Source organism: Pygocentrus nattereri, chromosome 14 (genome assembly GCF_015220715.1).
Source record: "Pygocentrus nattereri isolate fPygNat1 chromosome 14, fPygNat1.pri, whole genome shotgun sequence".
Lineage (NCBI taxonomy): Eukaryota > Metazoa > Chordata > Actinopteri > Characiformes > Serrasalmidae > Pygocentrus > Pygocentrus nattereri.
Window position 1 is genome coordinate 4,893,283 of NC_051224.1, and position 22,054 is coordinate 4,915,336.

Here is a 22,054-nt window from a genome sequence, read left to right on the forward strand (position 1 = left end):
TGGGGAAAAGTAACGGGGCGTGTGGCTTATGGGCTGTCCCTTAGGTGTGTCCAGCACGGGACTGATAAAGCATGTTCTCTGGCAGAAAACAGGTTGTGTGCATATTAGTGAGCATATCTAACAAATATGGCACTCTGTAGTTAAGTGCACTAAGTACACATTTAGGTCCGAGCAGAGAGAGAGAGACAGAAAGAGTAATTACATGTAGGAGAAAGGGTAATAGAAATGAGAACAAGAGAGAGAGAGAGAGAGAGAGAGAGAGAGAGAGAGAGAAAAACAAAGACAGACAGAACAGAGACAAACAGTCAAACGTAGTTTCCTTTGCCGTCGCCACGGCCTAGACGGAAGGGGCCAGCGTCACCTCTTGCCCTAAGAGTTCAGACACACACACACACACACACACACACACACACACACACACACACACACACACACACACACACACACACACACACAGTTCTGCACAGGAAAGGACTAACATACAGACATGTCTGTGCCTGAATTCACACGGATCTGTACACTCTGTCCTACGCAGAGCTGGCTAGCATGAGTGAGCATATGTAGATAACTTGTCTTAAAGGGGATTTCCAACGGTGCATAATTCAGTCACTGAGAGGGAAAAAAAAGTCATTCAGACTGGTTTTGACAGTACGATGGTAGCAGGAGGAATCCAGCGTCATGATGTCATAAATAAACATAAATATATTTCTGGAAAGCCCACACTCAACTAATGACTAAGCAAGAGGTCATAGCTGCTTAAAGCATTTTCTGTTTTAAGGCAGTCGAGTTTCTGAAAAAAAGAGAATAGCTTAAGCAGCAACAGTCTTTGTTTAGTCATTAGTCATTAGTGCAGGACTTTTTTGTGAAATTTTGAATCATTTTGGAGCGCATACACACCATCGTGCAGGTGAACAGCATAAAGCAAAGGTTTTGAAAGTGTTTCTTTTTAACACAAATATATCAAAAAAAAAAATTTTTTTATCAGAAATGACCAATGAATCAACACCAGTCTTCTGAGTTTTCATATGTGACAATGGGAAATAAGTTATTGTCTTAAATAAATAAATAAATAATTAAGTATTGTAAGTATTTTGCCTCACATTTGCTCTTCCACCATGAATATGTGTTAAACATATATATGTTTCAGGCAAAAACCTTATGGCAAAACTATCAATAAGCAGTCTCGGGCATCAAGCAGAGGTTTCGCAACCTCATCATGCAATAACTTTTGGTACTTTTAAAGGCATCAAACGCCTTCACATGTCTAGCTCCCATCACTACCTCTGTAAACAATTCAGTTTCTCACTGTGCACCATTTCACATCAAACAACTTGGAATGACTGTATATGTTTTAACAAATTTATGCAATTTTTTTTTTAATCGGTATTGAGATCAATAGATGCCATGCTCAAAAGACATATATTTAGCTAAACCCTAAGGACTACAAGACTTATTAAGACCAACTGATTAATTAAGACTAATAAGTGAATAATGAGCTCTGGAGAGTTCAGGCGGTTAATAACTGAACTGAGGATTGAAGAATGAAGATCCATTAGAGAGAAGTTTTGACACAAACACGCACTTTTAACTTACAATGCCTTCAGATTTCTTTAAGAGAAGCTGCCCTGAGAAAAAAAAAGCTGTATGCGGGACACAGCAAGGGTGTTTTGAGGTGAGCGGTGCTCTTGAACACCCTTTTCCTATCGGTAAATATGACTGCCCACATCCCTTTCCCCTCTTCCTGAGCAAACTTCCTCACACTGAATTAATAAAGATGTAGCAACCTTGCAGCACCAGGAAACCAGCAAGCCGACGACAGACAGCAGCAGGAGGGGTAAACAAAACAAAGCCAATGGCCAATCCAGGGCTTGAACCATCCCCATGGCAATGCTTCAGGAGAGCCACAGCCAATGGGGGACGCAGAATGTGAATGGGATGCCTTAAAAATGAAAAGATTTCACTGGTTAGAGGAAACCAGAGAGACACACCCCTTTTTCAACTGGTCCGAGTTGGCAGCCACGAGCCCCCAAACGCACTCATAGGGTTTATGTTTTACGCAAAAAAAGTTAATAAATGGAAAAGCATAGCTCCAAATGCCTCCGCCACACCACTCCTTGCACTTCAACCTGCAATTCCAATCAGGTGCCTCTATATTTCCAGAACATCTGAGCATTAGTATTTTTGTCCAGCCATTTGAAAACTGGAGCAGGGCTGTGCCGTAAAGCGCAGGTTTTGGCGGGCAGTGTTGCAGGAGGGAAATGAATAAGGTCTTTTTCTTTAAGCTCCCAGATCAGGATTCTTAACTATGGGATTTGGTAGCGGAGTCTCTCTCTCTCTCTCCCTCTGGAGGGGAGTAATTGGGTTATGGAGCACAACCGCATCATTGTTTTAACAGTGGAAGGATTGTACCGGCCAAAGTCCCACCAGCGACATGCCTCGCTCACGACAAATGTATTTTAAGGAAGAAGGCATCTCTTTTTTTTCTGGTCCTAGATGCTGTTGTGCCCTTTTCTTGTTTTGACTGAAAACGAGCGCATGGGAGGGGAGTCTGTGGGTCTAGGTATTCACGTTGCCCTTATCTTGGCACAGCGAGTGATTCCTAACTGGTGTAATATGGTTATGATACATTCACATTTTTTCCAGTCCTGGAGGAAATATAATATGCCTGTATCGGCTGTTTTAATCACATGCTGCTTCCAGGGCAAAGAAAGAGGAGAATACACACAGTACAAAAAACAGTTCTTTTTTTCCTTGTCCAAATGGAGCCCCTTGAAATATGTAACATGTTGTTTTATGAGGAGGGCAAACAATGGCCTCTTACAAAGTATGTAAAGAAACCACGTTCACAGCTAAACAAGTCTCAAAATAACTGAAATTAACACCAAAAAAATGGTTTGCTGCTGGTCACATGGCTCTGAATAGAACAAACTATAGTAAAGGAGGTTTCTTTTACTATATAATATATAAACATTAATTAAAGGACATCGACCGGTATGTTTCATTAAGCATGGATGAGAAGGCTAGATTTTAAGGCAGTCACCACTGCACTTGCTCACTTGGTTGAAGCTTGAGAGTGACTTTCTGAAAGCCCGTTTGTTTCTGTGCTGTGTGCGTTTTCTCAGCACACATATGGCTTCTATTCCAGACGTATTCATCAGAGCTACGTCAGGCGCTCTGCAGCTGGACCGAAAACAACATGGATAGAGGGAAAGAGGGAGAGAAAGAAAGATTGATTGAGACGGCAGTGGAAGATAGAGCAGAGGAAGGCTGAGAAAGACGGCGAGAAGGAAGGCTGAGAGATAGGAGAGCAGAGAGAGAGAGAGAGAGAGAGATAGAGAGAGAATGAATTATATGATCCAACCAATAACAAATCTGCACAAACAAATCCATGGCCCTATTTAATCACCGGCGGCTGTATTCTCATCTGCTCAATGAGCTGTAAGAAATCCACTCTGTCACAAAATTCGCCGTCAACACCAGAGAGGGGGAGCCTGGAGGAGTCTTAAATTAGCATTACTGTCCTGGCATGTAAACATAAGGACAAACACACACCCAGCTGCTTCCTGCAGCCACCTCATTCTCTGCGCTTTACTTGAGCCCGAGTCAATACATGGGATATGACATGAACCTCAAAAAGCTCCAATTCATGTCGAATCATAATTCCACTTCTTTCTGTGTGTTATTCGAGGGCTAGCGCTGCTTTTTTTTTGGCTGAAGGATAAGCGGCGACTTCAGAAAGCAAGAACAAACAGGGAAAAAGAAAGTGACATATGAAAACAAATGTGCAAGAATACAGGGATGGACATATCCCCGCTTTTTTCAGAGAGACGGGTCTTTTCTTCGCTTGGATTTTTCTGCATGCATGGTTAATGTCACTCTGAGTTATGCTGTTACAGCGATTGTGTGTTTGGACTCCGTAATGTTATTCTTGAAACGTTCTGAGTCTTTGGAGGATGCTGAAATAATCTAAACCTACAGGAGGTTACTTCTTTCTCTCTCTTTCTCCAACTTATCCACGTTTCACTATGGTTTTAAGAAAGGGAGGGGGTGCCATGAAATATTAGAGTTACATTGTTTCTCTGTCAAGGTCTGAAATGAGAAGAAGATGGTTTGAAAAGAACTTATAGGTGGAATAAACACGGCTGGGCGTGAAATGGCTGAATGAGCGGAGGCACAGGCCGCCTCTTAAGCCAACCCGTTTGGAGTGCTGGGCTTTTCCCTGTGAAGTGAGCTGTGGGTATCTTAACACACGGGCCCTTCGCTCAAAGACCGTTACAATGATATCATGACCATGCAGTTAGTGTGAGCTTGGCTGTAACTGGTAAGCTGATTTGTAAAAGGAAAGTTAAACAAATGTGTCCAAGAGCTGTGCATGAAGGGCCACGTATTTAAGAAAGGACAAAAGGTTTTGCACTTTAAAAGAATTTTGGTACAATTTCAGTATAAGATCTTCAGTTACTGCAAATATGCTTCACTTTACGTTTCTGAAACTCTTGATAGAATGTTTGGGACATCTGCTGGTCTATGGTAGAGTGTTCACTGCTGAACTGTCTAGTGAGCAGACAGAAACTGATCCCTGTCCTCCAACGTGCTACACTACACTGGGCCTGTCTCAAAAAGGCCTACAGCCTGTGGCCTAAAACCACAGCCAGCAAACGCTCACAGGAATCTCTCTCTCTCTCTCTCTCTCTCTCCACACACACATACACCCTCCCTCGTCCTCTCTCTCTGTTTGCTCACAGCTGCCGAGCCTCTGCTGAGTTCATGTGAGGTAAAGATATGCTATATTATGCAACCGCGTATAGATTTTCCACCGCTGGCCCTGTGCCAACTTCCTGCTTGCACGGAGAAAGAGAGCAAAAGAAGGGAGAAGACGAGAGTAGTCCTTGCTTTTGTTCCTGCCAGCAGCAAGCAGCGTTTTCCTTTGCCATATCGGGGCGGCTCCTCCGCACACAACTCCATGCCACACTGTCAGGAATCATGCAACATGTTGCTTCTCTCACCTTACTGACCTATTGTTGTTTTGCTTTCATATACTCTGATAAAAAACACAGAGACTTGGGGTATTTTAATAGACACCCCCAACCAAAGGACAAAATAGATACAGCCTCATCTCTCCCCCTGCACCCTCCCAGCAAGCCCCAAGACAGGAAAACTCTCTCCCTGCTGTGTGGTTAACTCCTAAGATGCTTGACAAGGCTTCCCAAAGACTGACTCACTCTTTCTTCCTCTCTCTCTCTCCCTCTCTGTATCTGGATAAACACTTAAGAGTGAGGAATAAAAATATACGACTTCCTCCCATGGTCATCAAGTTAGTGATGTTTCTGGCTTAATAATGTGAACCAAGATCCGCCTATGGGAGCCTTTGCAACTTCTGGCTAACTTCTTAAGGCCTTTGAACCGCTAAAGTTACGGTGCTGCTTCAGGACAGACAATACTTAGACTTGCATCACTATTTACAAAACAAAGGATAAATGGGATAATACACAATGAGCACACAAGCTTTACTGCTGTACAGGCCTACACTACAGCATTGCCAACCAATCAGGTTTCACGCCATCCCCAGCAACAACCAATGGCCTCCCTTGCTGTTGGTAATGCTGAGCACTGTTGAGTTGCTATGCCTCTGCACATACCTAATTACGGGTGCAGGCAGGTGCAGGGGAAACGTGCTAATGCAATGCATTTGGACATTCAGACAGTTTGCAGGGGTCAGAGCGTACTGCCATATGGGTTAAGAGTCAGCCGAGGCTCTGGCACATGTGGCATGCTGGCAGTGTTACAGGCCGCCATCCCCTTTCAGTCAAATTCTCTTACACTTACACACACTCTGCCTCACGCACACACATAGAGCTCCGTCAGTGCTGAGCGTGATGTCTACAATCGCCACCAGATTGACACGGATGAGTCAAGAATGCACACCTGCGTCCCATGTGCTTAAGTGTGTGCAGGTGTGAGAGGTAGGAGTGTGCGTGTTCAAATGCATTATGCATGAGGCTAGACAGTTCTAAATGAGTCTGTTTAAATGATGGAGAGGGAGGGGAGTGAGAATGAGAAAGAGATACAGACAGACTGAGAGAGAGAGTTCTCAGATTTCACACTTGCCATGTGTCACTGGCTGTGATGGAGAAGCTATATTGGGATCAGTCTGTATCAGATATAGGTCAGGCATTTACAGTGTACACCTTTATTACTGGCAACAAGGTCATACAGAACCGTCTCTTTGGAACATTACAACAAGGGTAGAGACCTACACTCTCATTAAAACCCTTTCCTGCCATTATTCTTATCATTCCTCTCATACTGCTGTATAGAAACATCACTACACACGAAGCTAGGTGTTCACCGTGACTTGCAAACCTTAAAACAGTGGTTGCCGACACCATAATCCATGTTTTGAACACCGCCAGTGTGCTGTTTTGGCCCAGAGAAGTGTGCTAATCGAAAACAAAGAGCAATCCGATCGCCTCAGACAAAGACAGAACCATTGGAGCACAAAGCCAAAGCAGGAAAAACTGCCTAGCAACACGCCGAAGCTTCGCCAAACCAACGCCAAGTCTGGCAGAGCCATCCACCGCAACTATCCACACCTTCCAACCTAGAGCCTGCCCTCTCATGGCCAGGCCAGCTACCTAATATAGACTCCAAACAGCAAGAGCGAACAACAAACGTGAAAAGGCCTCGGACTGTTTATATTAAGGGCTGATCAGATAAACCTGAGCTACGCAGTCTCGTCCTGCTTTATCAACGGCCCTTCGCTTCTATCAGTGAGAGGACGTTTTGCCTACTCTGTTTTCCCACAGATCTTGGTTCTGATCAGCTCTGATCGTTTACTTGCCTCCTGTCCAAAAAAAGAGAGAAAAATATGTTTCGTGGCTTATGTATATGCAGGCTCAATTATGTAATTTGCGCTTGTGTTCGAGTGTGTGTTCCATAACCATGGCAACAGCACAACATATCAGCAACCGCAGAGCCGCAGCGGAGCTACGGGCACTGCCAGGGCTCTGCCAAGGCCTAATCCATGCCAGGAGTGACATGAGCGAAGGGGAAGGGAGGAGGATACGCACACACATACGCGCACACACACACTCACTCACACTGGATATCCTCCTATTCTTCTTGGCTGGAGACTCCCATGGCAATAGCAGCAGGAATCCATTCTCCACGGATACTGGGACAGCTGTGCAGATAGCAAATGAGGAACGATCGATTCGGCCCTCTCTGTATACGGCTGAAGATAAAAAACTACATGGTGTTTAATTCTAAGCTATATTCCCCTCTGCCAACTCACATCCAATTCAGGCTGCCTTTGTTTCTGCCACCACCTAATACACTGATAGCAGAACAGCATAAGCTCTTTGGGGGGTTTATTACCCGACTATGTGCTGAAAATGTACTCTTGTATTGCCTTCTATCAAGCTAGATATAGACATGTCCATTTTCAAGGGCCCGAGAGCAGTTTTGTTTTTTACTGTTAAGAGGAAATGAACAGTTCTCACCTCATTTTTAATAAGTAGCTCAAATTGAGAGCCTTGCTGACAAACGGAAGTGTGTTTAACTTGGTTGCTTTGAGAAAACAGAGTACCATAATAGCTTGTTGTTTACAGGTTTTTATTATTGTTGACCCTCTGGACAGAGTGAACAAGAGCCTGGGCTGCTGGGTAGAGGAGACGATAGAGACCTGGCAGGAATGAATAAGTAAAAGGAACACAGTGTCCCTTTGCGGGGCTTGCATTGTTGTCGGGCCTGTGGCCCCGTTACAGCTCTGTGAAACGAGCCCGAGCCGGTACCACTGGATAACGCTTGAGACACTGGCTCCAATTACAGTACCTGCCTCCTGTCCACACAAATGCACAATGTAGTGACGTCACGGCCTTCCCAAGTGAAACAAGGCGTTCTGTCCTAAGGCAAAACTAATGCTTCAAAATCAGATATGAATGAATGGATGGATGGACGGGTGGATGGACAGGACTGTCACGCTGTAAACCTCCCTACATCACCAATTCACTGCACATGCAATACATGTGCGCGTGGTGCACTAATGTGCTTTACATTTCACACAACACCATCATTAAATATCTGCAACACAATATCTTCAAACACAGCCGGCAAAAACTTTTTTGTCCTATTCAAAGCATATTATCACGGCTCACGAAGACGGATTTTACCGTTTTAAACAGCCAGTGGCTGCAGTTGCACTGCTGAATCTTTAAAATGTAATTGCCGTTCCAGCCTAAAAACTAAGATCCTGCAACACCGACTAATCCAGTGATAATGCCACATGGGCCTAATCTGCATTAAGGCTCCGGACTACTGCTTGTGATTGTGTCTGTGTGCACGTGTCTAAAACAGTGAAGGTAGAGTGAATGAATAAGTGAGGCTATGTTTAAAACCATCAAGTCACTATGTTGTGAATGAATGAATTTGTGAGCGGGCTGATGTGTGGTAAAAGTGTGCATGTGTGTGCGTGTGCCTTTAATTCCAAAACGTCCAACAATTCTGTTTATTCAGACTGTGGTTCCATCAGATTTTAATCCCCCAAACAGCTGTTCCAACTCATTTTCCAGGCCTGGGGAGCGAGAGAGCGCAAGCAGGGCTGCGGGAGATAGACTGAACATTCACCTCTCAAAATCTGACTAAATGTAGTTTTCAGAGGAAGGTGAAGTATATAGTAGCTGGATGACCTCAGCTGAAAACATTCATCTGAGCTGCGATAAGACTATACTCAGCGCACGGCGCACAGACCAACATCTCCTCTTGGACCAAGTTGTAAACCACAGCCTTCGGGGTGTGGTTCAAAGGGCCCGGTATAGGAACTGTGTATTTTTATTTTTAATTCAGAACAATACGGTAATTAAAAAGTGTCATCGCCACTGTGTGCCGGCCAGATGTGGAGCTGTGCCATACTGAGAAAGGCGCATTTGCTTTAGTCAGGCTAATCAGCCCACAAAACTTTTGTTCGTGGGCTCTGGTAGATTGGCAGCCTGTAGCCTAATAAAAAGCCTGTATGTTACTGACAAAAACACGGATAATTGTAGCCTAATGATTTGAAGACCAGACAGTTTTGAGCGTTGTTTATGTGAGCCTATAGAGGAGCTCACAGACCCTGAACTCATTTAACTTGACACGGCGTCTCCTCAGAGCTCAAACAGCCCTTTAGAATAACATAAACTAGAAGAAAATACTCTGAATGCGACCTTCCCGTTAGGGAAAAGGACGGAGAAGAAAACAAAGGGGAAAAGACCGTGAGGTTGAAACACCGTGAGGTAAATGCTGTGGTGAAGTTACCGTGAGGTGGACACTGGTGCCATGCGTGCACGTGAACTACATCTACATACCACTAACGTGAAAGTGAATACACACAGCTGCACAGACTGTCCCAACAGAATAAACAGCACCAGCGCACTTCTCTCCACGCAGGCTCTCCCTTAATGTGGTCAAAGGGCTACATTTGGGACTGCCAGACGAATTTACACGAATCAGCTGCAGAAATTATACTTATTATTTATCTGTTAGGCTAACAAATGTAAAGTAATCACTGTTACTGATATTGCTGTAGCCCTAATGTTTAGGCCTCTGGTGAGACCCACATAACATGACAGAGACACACTGTACATTATTACTATTTACTACATTTAGTCTGAATTATTGAAGGGAAAAAAAAAACAAAATAAGCTTTTTATTTCATTGCTGTGGTAGTCAGCAGTTAAACAGGGTGCGCATTTTTCTGACCTGACCATCGTAGATCCTTCTACATTTTTCTTTTAAGCGCTGATGCATGCTTTTCATAACAGTGAGCAGTTAGGAAGCTGTTTTAGGCAAATGCAGAACCTGTTCTTAACCTCAGGGAAACAATGCACAACAGGAAAAAAAAACAAAAAAACAACTAAACACAGGAGGCTTTGTATCGGATTGTTCATTAAAAAGAGGCAAGCAAGAGCTGACAGGACAGGCCACTTTTACAGGAGATCTGCAAGAACGCCGGCGAACTAGGACCCTCAAACTGGGGGCATGAAGACAATAAAACAGGGAACTGAAGCCTATAAACTATAATGACGTTTTTAGCAAGCCTTAATGACGTATGTTTACCTGGATTAAAACGGTATTCAGATTATATACCGTCCCAACAAAGGGAAGTTTCTCTTTGAAGCCTCAACCGTGCGGATTTGAAATTTGGCTTTCCCTCAACTTCATTCGGCACCATCCCCCGCAACCCTACGCGCACCGCGCCGCTCCATTCCAGGAAAGCTTTTATCAACTGTCAATTATTCATCTGATTGTTTACACTTGTTGTCATCCCTGACTTTGCCGATCCATTTTTTTAATTATTAACCGTAATTAAACTAACAAACAACAATAATGTGAAACGCGTCTGTCTCCGGCACGAAGCCCCGGAATTCCAACGCGAGGCTGCGCGAGCGCCGCGCCTGAGCTCCGCCGCTCGAGGAGTTGCAGCGCGCGAACGTTCTGCTGCCACGAGGGTTCTAGCTCACGTCTGAACGTTCTGCTGCGCGCGCGCTTTCTCTCCGCCGCGTGCGCAACAGCGGTTTGCGGCGCAGCCCGGAGAGAAGCCCCCCACTTCGGATCAACCTCAGCAAGACCCTCAATCAATAAATAAATAAATACATTGAAACACACACACACACACACACACACACACACACACACACATATGTGTATATACGTTGTGCTTTTACACGCGCACAAGCAGCTTGCGTGTGCGTGTGCGCGCCACGTGCGCGCTTGGCCGCTGCTTCTGTTATCAATTATGTTTTTTAATTGATGGAAAGAACACGCGCTGAATGCGAGCTGCGCTGGTTGCGCTGCTCAAACGGCGTTAGACACAAATCCCAACACTTATTAATTCCAGAGGTCATGCAAATATAGCTTTTTTATATTGAACTGAGAAAAACCTCAAGGCTATAAAACGTTGAGGGAGAGAAGGAAAGAAGAAAAAACCTTTAAAAAAAATGCCTGCACAGCAATTTTCTCTACATCCTTTATAAAAAAAATAGCTCTGGCCAAGCCAACACAAGCCGGAGGCCATTCTGTAATATTATAATATTGTATATTTGCTTTTCCAGTTGCATTTCACTCACTAATGCTGTTTCATCTGGAACGGAGGTACGCAAGGGTTCAGCGCAACCTAAGCTGGTAAATATGTGGATTTCAGACTCAGGAGATAAATCTGGCCTGATCTGCTTACAGAAACACTACCCGGGCCTTAAAAATCCTCCAAACTAACTAAAATGTAGCTGATAAATGTCCAACCTGTAGACAGTTTGTCTGCATAAACATGACTTGTCATTTTCCTTCAAGCCACCCATGGGCACATAGTACTGCACCTCTTATGATTTACGGTCAGACAAAATGCGAGCGAAGCTTTGAAAAAGGATATGCACTTTAGTGCTAACTGCAAGCACTCCTATGTATTCATTTTGACCAATACTGGCCATGTGAAAACATATATAACACTAAATTACGCTGTTTTTCTCAGTTACAGAATATAACTGTGAGAATGGTAACTATTGTTCAAGTGTTCGAAATGGAAAACAGACCACAAGCCTGAAAAAAAACCTAAGTAAGAACACACACACACACACACACACACACACAGTCTTTCTCATCCTGCAACTCATGACAGAGGCCAGGGAGTGAAATTGTTTTAATAAAACCACTGTAAAATCAGGAATGAATTACGCATCACACAGACTCTGCCAGCCGACTCGTCCGCCGTTGCCCAGGGATAAACAGCTTCGGCATCACCCAGAACGACTGCCCAAACCCGTGCGGTCAAACTGCAGGAAACAGCAGTGTGAGAGCCGAAGGGCGGCTACTATTTGTCACTCACTTGCTGGGCAAGATAAATACTACTACTACTTCGATAATATGTGAGCTGAAGAGCTCCACTCTGGCACGACTCAGAAACAGAACCACTAGAGGTGGGCAGGAAAAACACAAGAACGTAAACTGTGTTACTGGCGGTGAGAACCCTGACAAAGTGTGAGTTCAGAAAAGTGGATAAAAGGGAGAGCTTCTTTGTGCTAGACAGGAGTGAAATGAAGACACAGCGACGAGGCGTTTGGATGACTGCGGCGTCTCCCAGTAAAAACAGACAGTTTGTGGTCTGTCCGCGTGTAAACCTCTGCCGCGCTGCCTTCCCCCCACACGCACAGCCCTCTGCCAAACTAAAGAAAACTCCTGATCACTCTCACAGCATCTAAAAAGCGCCACACTGTTCAGCGAAACACAAACACAGTTTTGCATGACAGCTTTAAAAATACGGGGGGAAAAGTTACAGCACCTTTTCTTCCTTGATTAGAGCTATTTGTAGAAGAGGGACATGACATCGTGCCAGGATTTGCAGGGAGCGGGAAGTGTAAATGACAAATCTGACATGTTACTCTGCTGTAACAATAAACATATTCAGCTTTTCAATAGCAGTAAAACAGCTGTGACGCTTTTATGCACAAAACATGCAACAGGACTATTAAATAAGTGAACTGAGATAACACAAACAAACCTTTTTACTGGACGTGCATAAGAATGCAAACTTGGCCACACCAATATTATGAAAAAGTACATTTCTCTGTGCAGGAACAGCCAGGGACAAAAAAAAAAAAACAAAAAAACAGGAGAAAACATTTTGAAGTTTGTTCCTTTAAGTGCTATTTTAAAAGCATCTGTTTGTGACATAAACAACTGCATGTATTCTCTATAATAAATGTACTGTATATTTCTATAGTGCAGTCTGAGACAATGCCATGTAACCAACTGGTTTAATAGGAAGCTGTCTATGCAGGAACCAAATGAAAGAAACAGCATTAAAAGTTACGGGGGACATAAAACACCACTATCTGGTGAGGTGGGCTTGAACAGCCGCCTGAACTTCATAAATCAGACTGAAAATCACTCCTTTTGCAAATGTTCAAAATGAGTAATCGGTCTTGGAGAACACAAAGGCCGTTTTATTGACAAAATGTGAAAGACCTGGATCCGACATGTGCCACAAAAGTTCCACTGTTGGTGCACTCATCCAGAATCCCCCCTAAAATATTCGATGCTGCAAAATCCCCTCCATAAAATCGCGCACTTCAACCTCAAAGCCCTTCATAACTCCGTATCAGCAGCACTTCCAGATTCAGATGAACACCAGCAAATGATCTCACATCACCGCCTGCCCAGTATTTATATCTAACAGCAGGACTGGTCCGTGTACCTACAGGGCTGGTGACCTTTGCCTTGGCCGAAAATAAATAATGAATTCGTTTGAGAATAAGAGTGAAACTCTCTCAGCGCTCAGTGTCTGAGGCGCTTAACGCGCTGGGCTGAAAGCAGCCGCACTCAACAGCTCGGCGCCGAGCAGCGCCTCTGTTTGGGTTCTGACGCCTGAACTTTCCAGAACCGCTGAACCCCGGGAGCGCACGGAGCCTCGCTCCTGCGCGGAGAGGCTGGTTACAAGTTAAACGTGAAAATTAGCTGTAACTCCTAAACTGAAGTCCAAAGTCTGGGTCCGCGCTGCCTCCTCCTCCTCCTCCTCCTCCACCACCACCTCCTCCTCCTCCTCCACTCCCTCCTTTTATATCAAACAGATTCGAGCGAAGCGCCATTTTCCCCCTCTGAACCATGTGCGATGAAAAAAAAGGCGGCGAGAGAAAAGTGAGCCGGGAAGCTCTCGAGTTAAAGCTGAACCGGCGGAGCGGCGCAGGGCGAAAACGAGGCACGACGCGCAGGTCGTTGAAAGGGCCACCCGCTCGAGTGAGCGAGTGAGCGTGGAAGCACCTAACAACAAACAAACAAACAAACAAACAAAAAAAAGCAGCCCAGCGTCGGAGTGACGGCAGCGAGAAAAGAGCGGATAAGAGTTGTTTTTTTACCTGTGTCAAGCAGTACGGGGAGTACATGGTTATCTAGCTTTAGCTTTGAGACGTGGAGAGCTTATTGGAGTTGGATGGTAGGTCGCTGTGGTGCTGCATTGCAGTCGCTCGCTGTTCTCGCCTCGGCCGCTCACTCACTCCCCTCATTCACTCACTCCATGCTCGCAGTGCTAACCCCGCCTCGCTCGAAGTGAAAGCTCCCACAAAAAAAGTTTTTGAGGAGGGAGGAGAAAGAGAGAGGGAGGAAAAAAAAAAAAAAAACTTTCTCTCCCTCCCTCTGGAACTGCCTCGACAGCCCTCGCTCTCCTCTGCGGCCCTCTGCTTCAGGACGCCGCACTGGGGCTTGGCCCTAAGGATGCTAAGCTATACCACGGAAAACACGAGAAAGCGAAGCCAGGTAGACCAGACAGCGCCGGCCGAGCACAAGGTGTGTTGTGTGTGTTGTCAGTGAGGGCGCAGTAGTGAAGGCCCCGGCTCCCCAGCCCCTGCATGTCCAACGTGAATCAGCCTCGACAAAAGAAAAACCTCAGTGTTACTTTAACATTACCACGTTTTCTACATTCATTTCCATTCTCTGTGTGCACTGTGTTAAAATGTCCTGATGGTGAGGAGCTCTGATGCCCAGATCCGCTCAAGAAAACCACGAAACACAGCCCTGCAAACAGTGGTCTTATAAAACAGTGCACCTGAACTATAACACACACTGACATATATATATATATATATATATATATATATATATATATATATATATATATAAAAAAACCTTAATATATTCTCCCTTTTCATTTTCATAGCACTGAAATATGAACATCATAAATTATGTAAAAACATACACACCTCTCTGACAAGGAGCACCGACTATAGTTGCCATTTTTCATATCTAAGATGCTATTTTGCAAATCTAAATGAAGTGGTTAACCACTAGGTCAATCGAAAGGCAAATGACAGACCCCCAGAAGAGGCCGAGGGGCTTGTCAGCGATACACATTTCGTTCGGATGCTTTCAGTGCTCGTTTTATCCATTTCCCTATGTGGTAATGAAATAGTTACACTTTCATTAAACAAACACAAAAAGCTTTTCGGAAAACGGATTGCGAAATCTGACTGGCTGGGCCGTGTCATAAAATAAAGAATGTACACATGAATGATGCTTCGGTGAGTCAATCAAATTCGGTTTTAATTGAAGTTGTTCTAACCATTGTGCTGCTCATGGAGTAATATTGGATCCTTATGTTGTCTGGTAGCCACAGCCCACTGTTAACTAATAGCATTGCTCGGTGGAAAAACTCAAGTTGGAATTAGAAACTCATTTATCACAATAAAAATGTTATCCTTAATAACAGCGTTATTAATGTGATCATCCAGTGTAGCACTGAAACGTGTGCTCATCCCCAACAACGTCTTTCTCTTACAAGCAAAAACAGATGAAAATCCATTTGGGAACCAAATCCTTCAACTACATATTGTGATCATTATTACTGATGTATTAAATTATTTACAGAACATTAATGTATTTTATCTGGTTGCTTCGCGTCGGGCCTAACCACGTTGGTAAAATCACTGTCGTGCATGGCCTCTCGTGACTTACTGCTGTAATATGGTAAGTATCAGTGTGACATGTAATGCACTAGTACAAGCTGTTTGTGATGGTAAATGGGATCATTTTACAAACAGACAGTGCTCACAAGATACATAATATGGGAAACAGTACTCCCAGTGTTTGAGCTTTAAAAAAAAATAAATAAAAAAAACCTCTTTGCTGATAAGACTGAAGATAACATCTCAGACATCTATGTACGCAATGCAATAGGCAAACTATTCAGGGAAGAGAACAGATGACAGTTCTAGTAGTCGTCAACAAAAAAAAAGTTGCAAAGTGATGACAAGCATTTGTCAGACATTGACAGATAGGGATCCTATCTTGCGCTCGTACACACAAACATGCACGTCGATTCCTAAAGCCAAGTTCTGAGCGCTCATAGCAGGACTAGGAGTGCGCATTAAAGGAAAATCAGGCGGCGAACGGAGAGTTCTGGAGTCTGTGCCTGGGTGGGGAGGCTTGGTGGGGGTGAAGTCATTGTGGGGAAGCAGAGCTGAAGTTTTGGAGCTGACACCCGAGGCCTCAGGATTTATGAGGCCTGCTGCCTGCACAGCACCACCGCAAGCCACTGCAGGGGAAACAAAGAGTGAAGCCGGCACTGTGTGGCCAATTACCGCACACAGCCAAGGGAGAGAGAGGGAGCGAAGGAAGGAGAGAGCGCTCGGTTAGTGGCAGGAGAGTCAGAAGGAGCGTATGTGTGTGTTTGTGTGTCCATGTGACATGGGGTCACGTCAAACCGCACCATCTGCAGATACAGTAACTTAATGAGAGCCGCTTTTGGTGAGCGGTCGCTGGCAGCTGGAGTGACCATGCATGACCCTTGAGATAAATAAGGGAGCACAATCGCAAAACAGTGAGAAGTTTCAAGCACACTACAATGCTGAGGGAGAGTGTCATGGACTTTGCTTCTTCTAAATGATGATCGGTTTTTGTGGCAAAAGAGATCGAAGCCAGAATGTGGCTTTTATTAAAGTGGTATCAAGGAAAGAAATTTTCCTGACACTCAAGAACAACTTTCACCCAGCACTTAGGAGAACTCGTGTAGCATCACTCCCTAAATGAGCCCAGCATTTAGCGGTCAGAGTGGATGAAGCTAACACATGGTAGAACCATATGCTGGGGCTAGATTAGGAGCGAGCAACCATCTTTCTCACAGGGCTAAAATACACGCGTTTGCTGCACACTAAGCTGTGATAGCTCGGTAGTCGCCAGCATCTGCAAGGCGTTAAGTTATTCTTGACTCTTCTGTATTACGGATGTGCAGTTTGGAGTTGGTTCATGTAACGAGTGCTAACACATTAGCTACTAGGCTAAAACTACACCAGAATGACTCAGCGCTTGGCAGCTTAAAAAGCTTCTGCTGATCTGAGAACAACGAGCCAACCATCTTGGGAGTTTTCATGAAAAGGAGACCGCTAGATTGACAAAAGAAATGAGACCTGAATTAGAACTTCCTTATTCTGAGCTATTCACCATATTACACCTGCACGAGACTGCAGGCCGGATCACCAGGCCCTCTCCTCAGACTGTCCACAAACTCGCTGATCCCTGATATCCAATATGGCCATTTCTAGTCCCCGCCCCCACTCCTACTTTCCAACCAATGGCACCTTCCCGTTTTCCCTCCGTTTTTCGGCTAGTCTCTGCACCCCGAGACACTCGATATGCTGGAGCAACCCAGATTTTCTCTGAGAAACTTGGCAAAAGCCATGCGCTGGAAACAAAAAGAAACAAAGAGTAGAAAACCGGCTCCCAGCTCATTAACAAACCCATTTTCAGTCATCCACGGACTCTCAGCACCATCCCTCCGTCCCTGCAGCCCACCATTCCTCCATCTCTTCATCCCGTCCTTCTGTTTTTATAGCCATTTTATTTAACTCCCATTGCTGTAAACCCAAATGAGCTTGCAGGGCGGAATTTTTAAAGCCGAGCACCAGTTTTTTCTTTTTCTTCTTAAACTGTGTGTAGTTTTAAAACCTTCACCTCTCCTTCCCTTTCCCTCCCTCCTCCCCGTGTCCTTCTCATTTTATACAAGTGTGCTGCACATTATCGTTATAATTTTCGTTCCCACGAGAGAGCAGTGCTTCGGCTGAGTTGTAAGGTTCCTTTTTCTTCACCCCCCCCCCCCCAAAGTGTGTGTGGAAATAATGATGGTAATGGCTTGCAGCTGAGGAGAGAGAGTTGTGAATGACATTATGATTGTGGTGCAATTATCAAGAGCATGAAAGTGGACTATCCGTCGCTGTAATTACCGCTGACTCAAGTAACAAATCAATAATAACAACAATAAGGATAATAACAATTGCAAATAATAAGTATAATAGTAATAATGAGGCATACCCTGTAGGAATCAGACACTACAAAGCATTCTGGCATCCCAGGACCTCTGGTCGGGTCTTCGTTCACCAGAAAGGTTTCGGTGGCCTGAAATGTAATATAAAAGTCACACACACCATCAATTCAACTCCATTCACTCATTGCTTTCTTAATCATGATTATAACTAACATTATTCTGGTTATTATCAATAAAAACCACAGCAAAAATGTGGTTTATGAATTGTTGTCATGACAAAACCTTGTATCCTTTCTTTTAGGAGACAATGAAGAAAAAGAAAAACTCAGCTGCTTTACCAAAACGTGTCAAGATTTTATTGCTCACGGTCTCGGACCATTTCTACTGGCCAATTGGTTGTGATGTGTTCACTCAATTTAATAGGGCAGCTTGCATTTACAAAAATGTGAAGGTTTTGATATGACAGCAACAATATTTATGATTTACTCATCTGCCCATACAGATGCTAGGAAAATGCTTGTAAAATGCAGTTGTTAAGCACAGTTTTACCATTATTATCTTATAACTAGCATAAAAAGACATTTCCCTGCATTATTTCTGCTCTAAACGTGGTCGTGTGCTAGCCTTACTAAATAGCCTGGCCGAATAGAACCACCCAGCTAACGAGACATGGCAGTGTAAGCAGGCTTTATGCTGTACAGCCCAGGTGTTGTGTGGGCTTCTATAATCTGTCTCAGTGGGTTCCCCAGTACCTCCTCAATACCGCTCTGTGTGCCACGCACAGCCAGACCAGAGATTCCGACTGGTCCTGGTCCGCACCTGCTGACTTTCCAGTATAGCCATGACTTATTCGGCACCCACCGTTCACACAGCAGGCCCTTTCTCCCCACACGGCCGCCAAGGTAGTTTGTGTTTTCCCCGAGTGTCGACCCCATTCATGCCGGTTCATTTGTATGCTAAGGAAGAGCCTGGCTGGGGCTGAGGGGCTGAATAAGCTCCCCTTCCCACTTTCAGTCATTAGTGGAATAACGTTAAATCAGACCGCAAAGCAGGGAGTAAAGCCATGCCCAGGATATAAAGTACGTCTCGGGATCTAAAGAGCAGGACTGCTGCTCCCAGACCAGCCTTCCTGCGTTTTGGACATAGAGTCACTGTTATATGATAGCAAAGTCGTCCCAGGTCAGCACTCCTTGACTGAAATTGTATGCAAGCACACAAACAGCCCCATTTTATTACACAAGACTCTCTGATGACACAGGACATAAGATTACTGTCAACTCAAGCCGTCAGGTAATGTGCATTAAATTCAAACTCGAGCATGCACACCTACATAAAAATGTTTAGCCCTCTCCTATACACACTTGTATAAAAATACACACAACATTACAATAACAGACATGCGCACAGACATACACACACAAGCAGCACTATAATAAGTCCCAGACACTGGCTAACCGAGCTGTCGCTGCAACACAAGCTATTCATATCCACAGCAATAAGTGGTTACTTGGCCTTTCCCTTTCTCTCTTGCTAGCCTTCTACAGACCTCAAAATGTCTAAACATGCCTTAGAAGGCTAAACTGATTAAACTGCACTGGTATATTATAACATTGAAGTACTTCTCAATTACACTAAAGAATATCACAATGTTCTCCAGTTCAAAAAGCTAAGCCATTTGTGTACAAATGGTCATTCTCTTGTGGAAGTAGGGTGTTCTTCCCAATCCCAGGAATCTGAGTTTGACTTAGAGATCAACAATACAAGCCCCAAACCCAGACTTTACTTCCTTCGGTTAATTCCAGAAGCTTTTCGATGGAGCCCACAAACCAATTTTTTAAGATCATCTAAAATTAGCGTCACATCTTGCGACGCATATTCTGAATTGACCTCTGAAGAAAGTATATGATGAAAAATCTAATTTGCATGATTTTCCACTGACCTCAACTGTGGTCAATCATCCAAAAGAGTTTGCCGTTCCTACTCTGCTTATTTACAATTACACCAAAGCAGAGCACATAGCTAACGAGCAGTGAAGGCTAATTTCCACCAATTAGCATGATGCAAATTGCATGCTGAAATCATTACCCATTTCCTATCCGCATCATGAATAAAATGTGCAGTTTTAAAGGAGCAGTTTGGCTGTTTGCTCAAGCACTGCTGTAAAAAAGCCAAAGTGTCACTGCAAGCACAACTGCATTTTCATCTAAATCCCAATTAATTATCTTGGGCCATTTGTAAAATCAAAATTACAAGCCATGTGCTTTGGGTGCCTTCATGTAACATTACATGAGTTTAAGGAATATCGGTTTGATTAAGTTTGCCGTCTACAGAACTTTTCAAAGTACAAACTTTACCTTCACTGTCATGTCTACGTGTTACAGTATATCAGTAAATGCTCTTGATAACAAAATAAAAAGTAACAGCAATATTTCTGACCCTTTGGGAGGCTTAAGTAACATCCTAACTGTCGTGAGAATAGAGTTATTCATAATAGGATAATTAATACTTAATTCATCTTAACCGTGAAAGACAATTTAAGAAAGTCTCTAGAAATAATGAACGGTTGAACAAATAATGCTAAATAAATACATGTTGCTGCTGTCGGAGGAAATCCTTGTATTTCCATTTTTGTCATCAGTTTTTGACATAATTGATATAAGAAACTGCCTGTCGTCCTTTACATTGTGTGTAAATTTCAAGATGAATGGACCAAAAGAAACGTTCCAAAATGACTTGTAAAAAAGTCTGTTTCCATTGACTTACATTAAAAGTAAAGCAGGTTTTTTCCCTTCTCCTGTAAAGTTTTGGTGATAAGAGGTTTTCTTCCGACAACAGGGGTAAGTTCGTACATATTTGGGGACCTTAAGTGCCTGCTTCTAGTTAGAAATGGCCCTGGCTACGGTGTCAATAATCACACAGACAATCCATCTGACGTCATTTTTGGCAATCGTTGTTTTTGGTGTGTGTTTTCCATCATGCTGATTAGGTTCTGCTGCTTGTAGCAACGTTGATCAACTTGAGGTAAGTGGAAAATTCCATCACACTATTCTTTTAATGTAGCACATTTCGTGCATGCTGCAAGATACCTCCTGGCATATTTTTCATTTGCTCTTGAAATCATTTACGTAAAACGTCAGCTAGAGTTAGATTCACATTATGATAGGCCAGCCTGCTCAAAGGATGTCTCAGTAACTGACAATGGACAGTCATAGAGTTAGATTGAAAGACTGTAAACAACTCTCCCTCTCTCTCTGCCTCAATTGCCTTCACACTTAAAAGGGGCATCATTTGTTTGAGTCTGCGCTGATTGTTTGATGTAGTTCCCTGTAGCACTGGCCTGCTTTTCCCTCTCTGTAGATTTTTGTGGAGCACGGTATCAATTATATATACCACCCTTTTCTACATATATGCAACATATGCCCAATACCATATGGCCAGCCCTGAGCAAAAATGGTCTCTCTTAATTAACACATTAGAAGCAACAAATGCATATTCAAAGGCCCTGTGACCTAAATGATTATTCAAAGAGCCCAGTGATAAAGAACGTCGACAAAAGTGATCAAGTCGACTTCTCAGATCTCCTCACGTTGGACGGCAATGGCGCTTTTTAACGGTTTCCAAACAGTGTAAAAAAGTTTATTGAATAGTGGACGGTCTTGTTTTAGCAAGCTTGCTGTCTCTCATATACACAGACTCACATTAAGCTGAATGTATGTGGATTGCTGGCTGGCCCATCTGGCACTTATGGCACTCATGGCACTGGATAAATCACAACATGCACTCATATTGCAAAACTACCAATCTAGTCCTGAATCCTTCACTGCAGTGGTCTTGCTACACATCACAGCAACCCATGGGAGCAGCAAACAACTCTTCACCTCAATGACAACAAATATTCCTCGTTCTCTCGGAATATTTTCTCATAACATCACCAGCTTCATCACCGCCATCACCATCATCATCAACTCGAAAACAATCAGCGACCTACTGTGTTCTTCTTGCGCTCTTTGCAGATAGCACATTTGCAGCGGGTGACTGGGAATTCACAGGATCTCTACATACCCATTAACTCTCTCCAAACCTGGGTAATATGGCAAACACATCAAAGACAATGGGGGGAGACGGACTTGTTTGTTAAAAATGGCAGGGGGAAAAATATATGAAAGGAGAAATGTACTCCGTGTGAACGTTTGCCAGGGCCACTTCAGGGAAAAATGCTGGAAAATGTGATATTTCATACCTGCATCTCTGGAGGAGAGGGGAGAGGAAAACGAGTGGAGG

The 22,054-nt window shown here is 43.9% G+C and overlaps 1 protein-coding gene across 13 annotated transcripts in view; it reads right to left on the bottom strand.

Moving 5' to 3' along the window:
• Nucleotides 1-22,054, bottom strand: part of nfixb (nuclear factor I/Xb) — a 180,763-nt gene that overhangs the window by 142,099 nt on the left and 16,610 nt on the right. For 11 of the 13 annotated variants that reach the window (XM_037544662.1, XM_037544660.1, XM_037544653.1 and 8 more), the window contains exon 2: nt 17,821-17,904. The exons of 1 other annotated variant lie outside the window; for it this stretch is intronic. In XM_037544662.1, coding sequence (XP_037400559.1) covers nt 17,821-17,904 — 84 coding nt within the window. Of the gene's footprint in view, nt 1-13,877; nt 14,067-17,820; nt 17,905-22,054 lie in introns of those variants that run through there. One more of the 13 variants, XM_037544655.1, reaches the window with a different exon arrangement.